Raw genomic sequence first — 10,000 nt, 5'->3', positions numbered from 1 at the left:
GATAGACAGTTTTCTTGCCTACATGAAGAGCCATCCGGTCAAGGATGGACGGCAACGTAACGGAATATAACTGACAGAACTGGAACAAGTCGTTCACACACGTCTAGCTGAACATCATAGCGGAGTGGTTGACGGGGAGGATTTGCCAGTGGTTTCTCACTTCTGAATATTTACTTTCTTTTTAATGGGTCACAATCCTCGCTCCTGCTCATTTACTTCATGCAGCTAAGGCCCGAATACCTGTTCACACTGCGACGAAGAGTGGCACAAATCTATTCGATCTGTGACGATTCACTTTCATTCAAGATCTGAGGGGCGCAGCTTCTCTCCGATGCAAAAAAATCGGACCGCAATCACTGTTTTTTACGTGTGAGCAGAAGCTCTGCCGGTATGGTTTTCGTGCTCGGCGCAACAGCTATCCGGTAAAGAGTAAACATTGCCTACAATGCTGGCAAATTAATCAATACATTCTCTTTTATATATTTATATAATAATTGGCCCTCAATGTCCCTCTTTGAGATAAAAGTTCTTTTGAATTTTGCGGATGCAATGGAAGCAAAGAGGGCTAATTGATAAATGTAGAAGAAATTAATAATATTTCTTTGTTGTTGTTGTTAGCTATTGCGACTATATAGTGTATATAAGTTAGCTTAAGAACAACAAGTTAAGTCCTAACCTCTGTTTTCTGGTATGTATTCGATAACAAGGCTATGAGCATGTTAATGAGTAGAACCACTCCCAAGATAAGAAAAGCAACGAAGAAGATTTTAGCGAGGATGACCGAGGGAGGATCCACAGATGTCATTGGGTCAGACTCTTCAGATTGATCCAGCAAGGAAAGGCCAAGATGAGAGAACATCGCCCACCAACTGTAAATAAAACATGATAATCTCAGTGGGCCCTCAGCAGATAGGAAATCACCTGACCCTCGTGAAAAGATATATATATATATATAATCATCGTTTTATTGCTACAGAACTGTTTCGTATGGTGCAAAGACCACACTCATCAGGCAATTTTGACGACTGACAGTTGAACAGTTCAGTCGTCAAAATTGCCTGATGAGTGTGGTCCTTGCACTATACGAAACAGTTCTGTAGCAATCAAACGATGATTACTCGTGAAACCTGAACTTCCGTGAACTTATATATATATATATAGGGTTTTGTTTAGGGTCTGTTTACATGGACAGAAGAAGACCCTAGCAATAAAAAGATCCTAAAAGGTGGAAAAACCCAACTCAACTTTCAACTGGTTTACATGCAGAAATTTCGGTCCCTGTGGTTACCAAGTAGAGAAGAAATTAAAGATGGCGGGCTGCTCTCTTTGCTTGCGTTAGTAACTATGTTTCAGCAGAATTATCACAATCATTAGGTGGTGGCAACACCCACCAAAATTGTCGGCCTTTATTGTGTGATACCCACTGAACGAGCCGCCGCCATTTTTTTTAGACTGGTTTGTTACTGGTATCTTCCTTGCCAAAGCAGTTTACATGGTGCTAGGATCGATCCACTTCGATCGTGCTAGGATCTTCATACCTCTCAGCTAGGAAGACCCTAGGGCTAGTAACAAATACAACCTTGTGCATTTATCACTGAATGCAGAAAACATATGGCGCCAGGATCGACCTGGTACTATGTAGTAAAATGTATCCCCATGTTGTTTCATGCTGAAGCATGGGGGAAAGACAAAATAATGTGATTAAAATTCTTCGTTTGCTTCTCTTTTTGAAAAGTTAAAATAAAACATTATCGTTATTCACTTTTAGATAGCAAATTTTACTGCAGCATGCAGATGCATCTACGTGATCTTGTTTAGATGAAAAAGATTGTGAAATATAAATTAAAACTTTTCTGTACCAGTTTCTATCCCAAGGGACCATTGCGTTTGCGATGTGCAAGTCAAGGCTCAACACATTCCAGTATGACATGGTATACGTTGCACCACTTTGAAAAAATCCTCAACCCTTAATCGTGAGATCTGCTGTCCGATGAAAGCTTAAGCCCCCCTCTTTTTTACAAGACAAGGTGGCTGCACTTCCTCTAATCCCTCATACCCCCTTCCCACTGATACATTTCGATCGTGTTCTTAGCCTCGTTTTCTCGGTCGTTTCCGTATAAGCATGTTACCTACCATGGAAGACCAGGTTTCTTGCAAGCACTAAAAAACATAGCAATATATGTAATTAATATGTGACTTTTATCAACATCGTTTATTTGAGTAGACTTCTGTAACGTAGTTTTCAGTGCCAGAGGTCAATTAAAGGAGAATGTATAACTTAGCTAGAATTTAGAATTGATGATGGTAGATATGACTTTTAGTTCGCGAAAACGAAAGGTACCGTAGCAGACAAATCTTGTCTCATCAGTCTTGCTTCTATCTCATCTCTCTCAAATAAGTGAACAAATTGGACATTGCGGTGCGTGACAGTATGAGCTTGGGAAGAATTCGGTTACTCTTTTTCCGCCGAGAGAGATCGCTCTAGAAGACGACAGTTTTTGAACAACTACAAACCGAGAAGACTTTAACCTCTTGCAAGCTGGGGGCAAATGAGTCATCTTTTAATAAATTAAAGATGCTTATTTGCAGCAAGTATTTACGCCAACAATGCGTATCAATTCTAAGATGAATCTGAGCAAATGGGCTCTTACATTTCAGGTCGTTCACTTTTATTGGCAATAAACGATCTCTCGGACATATAAATCTTCGTAATAGCGATGGAGAATGCCAAGATTACCGCAAGAAACTGCCATAGTACTGTCCGAACGTCTCTAAGGATGCTAAACAGGGCGATCTGGATGGTGCCAACATCTTTTTGTTGTTCCATCACCTGGCCAAAAGCTCGGAGAGTAAGACACAAGGTGTTAAAGCTGTACAGATAGCCAGCAATAACGAGGGTTCTGTTGTTTGCAACTGATCCACCAGTGACCCAAGTGGCAATTCGCAATATCAGGATTATAAAGTAGATTACAAGACTTGCAACGTCAAACCTGTTCCAACAGTCACTAAATCAAAATAAAAACAAAGAACAATCACTTCGAAGTTGCTATGACTCAGCTGAGTAAAACAAAAAATTAAATTTAAAGGTGCTGTGTCAGAAAAATTTACCAAAATTCAAACAGTGGAAACTGCCACCAAATTGAGTAAAACTCGAAACGTTTCAAGAAGGTTTAAATAGCGCAACAACTTCAAAGGATTTTTTTAGAACGGATGAACAAATTCGAAGAATATTGAAAAAGATTGCAATTGACGTTTCTGAAAACTTGTTAGCCTTTCTAACAGTCTTTCAAGTTCATTTTTGTTGCTTGTAACGTTTGATATAATACGTAGGGGATACAAAGCTAAGATTTTGTCATTTACATCAAAAACATCAAATTTCATAGCGAATAAGGACGTGTAACTGGCATTTTATTCACAAAACAAGCCAGCCATGACATAGCTCCATTAATGAGCGTCATTCTTTACATATAATCAAACATGGCCGAGTTTTAAGCCCCATTGTTCCTTGTGCAAATGTTCTAAAACATAATCGGGAATATTAATTTTGATTCAAAATCTATCTTCGTTAAGTTTCTGATCCCCGGTAAAATTTTTGTTAGGCGCCAAGGCACCACATGTGTAAGATTTATGTCAATTGTCCAATAACTGACATCATCAGAGGAATAACGTAAATCGTGTAATAATAAATTAAGATTGCACGAATGACGTCATACAAAGCCGGTGGCGCCGTCAACTAATTTGGTAGTGCGAGTAATCAGAAAATAGCTGGAGAATTTTGATCGCCCGCTTCCAGATAAGAACTGATTAAAAAAGATAGTAAAATAGTATAATAGTAAAATGTTAGAATACTGGCTCTCTCGTATAATGTCGACTTTTTTTCGAGGAACTTATGCCGGAAAAAAAACCAGCTCTCCCTCTGGCAGATTCTTAGCCGAAGGACACGGTGTTTATATATTTGAACGAATATAAAGAATAGGCGTAGTTCTTATCAAGCCAGTGTATAAACTATTCAAGAACTTTTTCCAACGTGTCTATCTTCTTTGGACTCGTTCATTCCTACTTCTTTACCTGAAATATACTGAAAATAACTTGAGACAGCTAAGCCCAGTATTATCGTCCTCTTTTTGTCTTGATCGTGTTAAAAATTGCTTAACGCCCGAAATTTGCTTCAACTCTACTAAGTAACGACCGATGTAGAAAGCGAGGATGGCCCACTCTAATCCACTGAACGCAATGGATGAAGGTGACAGACAGAGGGCGTAGTGAAGGACAAGCATGATTATGTAGCTCAGTGTATCACGCAAAAACTTGTATTTAGGAGATTCCAGGAAAGCCAGGTACACTCTGGAGACTGTTAAAGGCTGGACTCCTCCCTCTTCCGTCTCTTCTGAAAATCAAAAATTTGAGTCGTTGAGAAGTCCAAAATAAGTTTTTGTACCGTTGTTTTCGTATCGTGAAAAACAATTGTCTTATGTGAATGCATGAAATTTCTATTTTTGCAGGGAAACCGTTGGTAGCGTAACGAAATGTCGTCTGTTTTCTCAAGCTTCATTTATTCAAGCTACTGCACACAAAAGTGGTCCAACGTTTGAAAGTTTATTCATAAGAACCATAAACTTTGGCAGATGTGGACGCCTGCAAATAAGATCACGTGACATGTCACTGCCAAAAATTCAAAAGCAAAAATCGCAACAGTTTATAATTACAGTTCCTTAAGTTTGTCTCTATTAGATTAGTCAAAATAGTAAAAGAAAACAAACTGTGCTTGGCCTTCATCAAATATCTTTGGTTTTGAAAATACAGTCGACTCTCTCTTAACGGACACCTCTATAAGACGGACACCTCTGTAAAACGGACACCTAGAGTTGGTTTCTTCCTTTCTTTACTCCCTTTAGTTGACTCTCTATAAGACAGACATCTCTCTGCGACGGACACTTACTGCCGGTCCCAAAGATGTCCGTGTTAGAGGGAGTTGACTGTATACGGCATTTTATACTAGTGCCCACTTCCCCAATGAAAAACTATCTCCCAATTTCCAAGGACAGAGATGATGTGCCTTTAGGTGTCAACAACATAAACCTAAATGCAGCCACCAGACTGCCGTTTAGCTGGGAAGTTCAGTTTTCAGCTGAAAACAATTTTGACATGTTACTTGACAATATATAATCCAAAACAGCATTTAAGGTTTCACAACCGAGTATTACTGTCAACGATATCCCAGAGTTATTCAGGATTATATAAAATGGATCAAGTTTTAGACCACCCCCTTTAATTATTTTCATAAAATAGATTTGGGTCCAGGCCTTAATTTACCTGAGTTTTTTCAAGTCCATATTTGACGAAAATACTTCTTGTTCTAAAAGACTAGGTCAGGGCAACTTAAGCAAAACAACAAGCATGTACTTAATTCTTAAGTTTCTGAAAATGTTGTGAGAACTAAGAAAGATATTCCATATTTGATGTTTGGAACCTTTCCTTGTTTTCACCTCTGCTAATAAGAATGAATTGCGCATAATCTGCATAAAGAATATGTTCTGAGTCATTCATGAAATTCTTAACGGTTGAGCTATAATTCCAACAATGACGGGCAGTTTTATTTAAGCAATAGACCACACTTTCTATGGGTTTACCGGCGTGATAACCCAGGCGGGGAGAAGATGAGAAAAGCTTGTAAATCAAGAGCCGAAGGCAAGTGATTTAAAAGCTTTTCGAGTGTTCTCCCAATATCCCAAGTGGGTTATCATGCCGGTAAACCCATAGAAAGTGTGGTCTATTGCTGTTATAAAATAACTTTAAGAAAAACGGAGTCGTTTATTTTTCCTATGCGTTTACCGGCACAATAAATCATAGGTTTTTAAACAATCAGAACGCGCGTACTATCTTACTTATTTTATAATTAGTAATAAAGCTACTAGGTCGACGTGTTTAGCTACTAACCTCAAAACAGTTAACGCTCTTGACAATAAGCTATTTAATATGTTGTACCTGGTGTCCAGTTTCTCCACAAAGAGAATACCGCAAGAAGGATTGGAGAAAACACCAGGTCAAACAAACACCAAACCGTGAGGAAGTTAAGCTGCCAAGGTTTACACTGCTCTAAAGCACGACCATGCCACTTGCGATTCATTTCACTGTGCACAGCTGGGTGAGTGAACAGCTGACAAAAGATAGAGAAAGAGACGTAATCGTTGCCCATATATGGATTTGCCTAGCCTGCAAGCAAGCTGTCTTATAGTGCTGCCCGCAGTTACTATTTTTAGACCCGAAACTTAGACAAACAAACTAAAATTAACATTAGTGACTTCCTCACTTTTGTCTCACTTTTGACATTAAAATGTCATGCTTGCCTGTCTTTTGTCATTGAAATAAGAAAAATGACAAAACTCAGACAAAAAATGCAAATTAGTCACTTCGACGTCATCCGCGCGGTACGCTATTGGGTGAGTCGCGAGAAGTCACACGCGAGCCGCACGCGAAAGGAGACGCGAGTGCAATGATCTCTTATGAACGTTCATTTCCATCCCAGAAACCACCAAATAAAACTATTACACAAAACAAGAAATGTGTCAGACCCATTTCAGTTTCCCTCATCGGCGAAATGTACCAGTTATGCTAACTTTCTAGTGATCTCCCCTTTTCTTCTGATCACTATACAGTGCTGGACACGGTATTTGTCTTGGACCGAAGAAAAGGCATCAAAGACAAAGAATTGACGATTGACACTGATGTTTTTTAATAAATTTAATGTTTCGCACTGCAGTACACGATCGATTCGAGTTAGCAAGGGTTAAATTACAGTAAATGTATTAAGGAAATCCAGGGAAAATCGATTTTGGTTCGAGTTATCGGGAGTTAACTACGACATTATCAAACTATTTATTCCCCACCTTTTTTTGTTTGAATTCAATGGCGTCGTTCAACATTTCATCCAGGGAATAGTCTCCAAATTGTCTACACCAATCTGAGTTAGTTTTAAGCGGATCCAGTAAACGGTAAGTAAATTCTTCTACCGAGTTTGCCAGTCGCTTAAACCTCCCTGCATCAGGTCCTATAGTTTCTGCCAGCTTGCGAAGCTTATAGTTCACCTGTGATCCAATGCAAAAGAAAACAAAGAACACGCTGCAAAGGAAAGCTTGAATAAAACGCGCCAATAAGCGTTTCCATATGAGTCGCTGGGGCTGTATTTATGAGGGTTTATATCTATGACAAAATTCAATAACCTGTAAGTGAAAAGGCTTAAGTCAAATCTGAAATATACCGAGTCAAAGTTGGTAAAAAAAAAAAGACCACCCTAAAAGAAAGAAATACTAAAAAAGCCACTATCATCTAGGTATCACGCAGAAAAGGGCATCACGCTAAAAGGTAACACGCAGAAAGGCATAACACAAAAAGGCATCACGCAAAGAGCCAACACCCAAAAAGGCATAACGCAAAGAGGCAACACGCAAAGAGATATCACTCAAAGAGCCAACACGCAAAAAGGCATCACGCAAAGAGGCAACACGCAAAAAGGCATCGCGCAAAAAAGGCAGTACGCAAAGAGACATAAACCCTAAAAGGCAACACGCAAAAAGGCATCGCAAAAAAGGCAATTTGCAAAAAGGGCATCACGTGATAAGTTTACTTAGGATCCAGGCCTGGATCTTAAACAGTATTATTTAGTACATACTGCAAGCAAACCGAAGTGGTATTCGAACGAGACATTCCATCTTGCTCACATATAGTGGGACCATCCTCAGATTGACGGCAATTTTCCATTGCTGTTGACGCTGCACGAAGAACCGCTAAAACAATAAATCAATTAAGTTTTCCAGCTGGAAAGAAATGCAATCGCTGTCAATTCCGTTTTCGACTTGTTGTAATATATCAATCACGGCACGCCTAAGGTACCGAATAAGCACCTCACGAGGTGAGCAAGATGGAATGTCTCGTTCGAATACCATTTCGGTTTGCTTGCAGTATGTACTAAATAATACTGTTTAAGATCCAGGCCTAGATCGTAAGTAAACTTATCACGTGATGCCCTTTTTGCAAATTGCCTTTTTTGCGATTCCTTATTGCGTGTTGCATTTTTGCGTTATGCCTCTTTGCGGACTGCCTTTTTGCGTGTTGGCTCTTTGCGTGATGCCTTTGCGTTATGCTCATTTGCGTGATGCCTTTTTCTGCGTGATACCTATATGATAGTGGCTTTTTTAGTATTTCTTCCTTTTATCGTAGTCTTTTTTTTCCAACTTTGACTCGGCATATTTCAGATTTGACTTAACTCTTTTCAATTTAGGTTATTGAATTTTGTCATAGATATACCCTCATATGTATTGCTGGTCTTCCAAAACATTGAAAAGGCGGTCGTGTTCGTGTACCAATATCCTACGTAGCAAGCGTTCCCGCGTTTGTTTGTTGTGAGTTGGAAAGAGAGCAAAAAAAATGTGATGAAGGAGAAATGAGAGGACAGGAAGGAAACAAAATCTTCTCTCTGCCCCTTGCCCCCCTTTTTTGCCCTTCCTTCAACTTTCATCAATAGCTCAATCGGAAACGCTTGAAAAGCAGTGTACAGACAGTCCGGTCGTGAACACCATTTTTTTCATTATATTTGCCAAGCTGCTGGCTACCCAAGTGAAATAGTTCTAAAGGTCTCAAAAATTAACTTTAAAAATGTAAAAATGATCCATAGCAACTGCATATCGGATGAAGTTGGGCCAAGGAATAAATCACTACCGTTAACGAGTACCTTCATTATTATTATTATTATTTACCTTCATTGACAGCAACAAAGTATTGGATTCACATTTTTGGAGTGTCCGTGGTGTAACTAGCTTTTCGATGTCTTCATATTTGCGCTGGCCAATGGTCTTCATTAAGTTTTCTTCAAAAGTAATTTGTCTTCCTTCTGTTTGTTGGCCTTGATTATCTACCTCGTCTGTAACAACGGGTAAGACTAATGTGCGGAACTGCAGACGGCGGAACCGCGGAACCCGGCTGCCGAGCCGATGGAACCATACGGGGCGGTTTGGGAACCCCGAGGCCCGCCCCCTCGGTATATTTGAAAATACTACAAAGTGGATCCCAGACGGTCAGCTCTCGATCTCGACGATCTTTGTTAATAATAGGGGACTGTGAATAGCCTATCAGTGTTACCATGTATTGTAACTAGTTATTTTGTCACGTTAGCCAAAGGAATTTGTAATAAAAACAGTCATTTTTTTAGGTTCCTCCGATTTCGCAGGTTCTGTGGTCCCGCGGTGTGCAGTTTCGCATAGTAGTCTTGCCCTGTAACAACAAATGATATCGAGTTTTATTCCTTTTGTTGAAAAGGAGGCACTGTTAGAGAAAAAAGGGGCGATCGCTGAAAACTTTGGAAGGATTCAGAGAGGGGACCACTCAAATTTGCTTGGAAAATGAAGACCAGAGGGGGGGATCGCAAAAGTCATCAAAAGTTATTAGGGGGGATCACTTCAGTGAAGTAACATTCAAAGGGAGGATGGGCTAAATTTCACTTTGTTTAGCCCAAAATCCTCCCCCTCCCCCCCAGGCGATAAATAATGAGCGGTCCCTTGGCTTTTCTTTCCCCCTTCTCCTCAAATTCAATAAAAGTTTCAAGCAGTACAACACCATGCTCAAAACCCCCGGGGGGAGGGTACTCCCTTATATAAGCCATATAGGTACATGTGTGGCCCCAAAGGGTAGAGTTTTTGCGCCGTTTTGGTCTGAAAACGGGTATAGACTTTGCCCATTTTGGTCTGGAATAGGGTACGGTTTACGAAGGAACTACGGTTGTGTATCATTGTGTTCGTCGTTTCAATTCCAAATGAATAAGAAAGAAACTGTAATGTGCCAATAAGAAACCGATTTAAAGAAATATTTTTGTTGCGGTTTTAATCTCAGCAATGATGACATACTCTCTGTTTTATGTAAACAATTTATCTTGCGTTTTGTCACTATCTCCAGTCTGAAAACGGGTGCGAAACATAGCATCTTTTTTGGTCTGAAATGGTAATTTATC

General features: G+C 39.7%; 1 protein-coding gene across 1 annotated transcript in view; it reads right to left on the bottom strand.

Annotated features, from left to right (window-relative positions):
• The window catches only part of LOC140944903 (short transient receptor potential channel 4-like), a 35,752-nt gene that overhangs the window by 18,890 nt on the left and 6,862 nt on the right, over positions 1–10,000 (bottom strand). The window contains exons 4-10 of the mRNA XM_073394009.1: positions 8,754–8,917; positions 6,888–7,085; positions 5,986–6,157; positions 4,069–4,387; positions 2,652–3,005; positions 2,134–2,160; positions 677–869 (exon numbers count right to left, since the gene is read on the bottom strand). Coding sequence (XP_073250110.1) covers positions 677–869; positions 2,134–2,160; positions 2,652–3,005; positions 4,069–4,387; positions 5,986–6,157; positions 6,888–7,085; positions 8,754–8,917 — 1,427 coding nt within the window. The remainder of the gene's footprint in view (positions 1–676; positions 870–2,133; positions 2,161–2,651; positions 3,006–4,068; positions 4,388–5,985; positions 6,158–6,887; positions 7,086–8,753; positions 8,918–10,000) is intronic.

This window comes from Porites lutea, chromosome 7, assembly GCF_958299795.1.
Source record: "Porites lutea chromosome 7, jaPorLute2.1, whole genome shotgun sequence".
Lineage (NCBI taxonomy): Eukaryota > Metazoa > Cnidaria > Anthozoa > Scleractinia > Poritidae > Porites > Porites lutea.
This window is presented reverse-complemented; position numbering and strand designations above follow the sequence as displayed.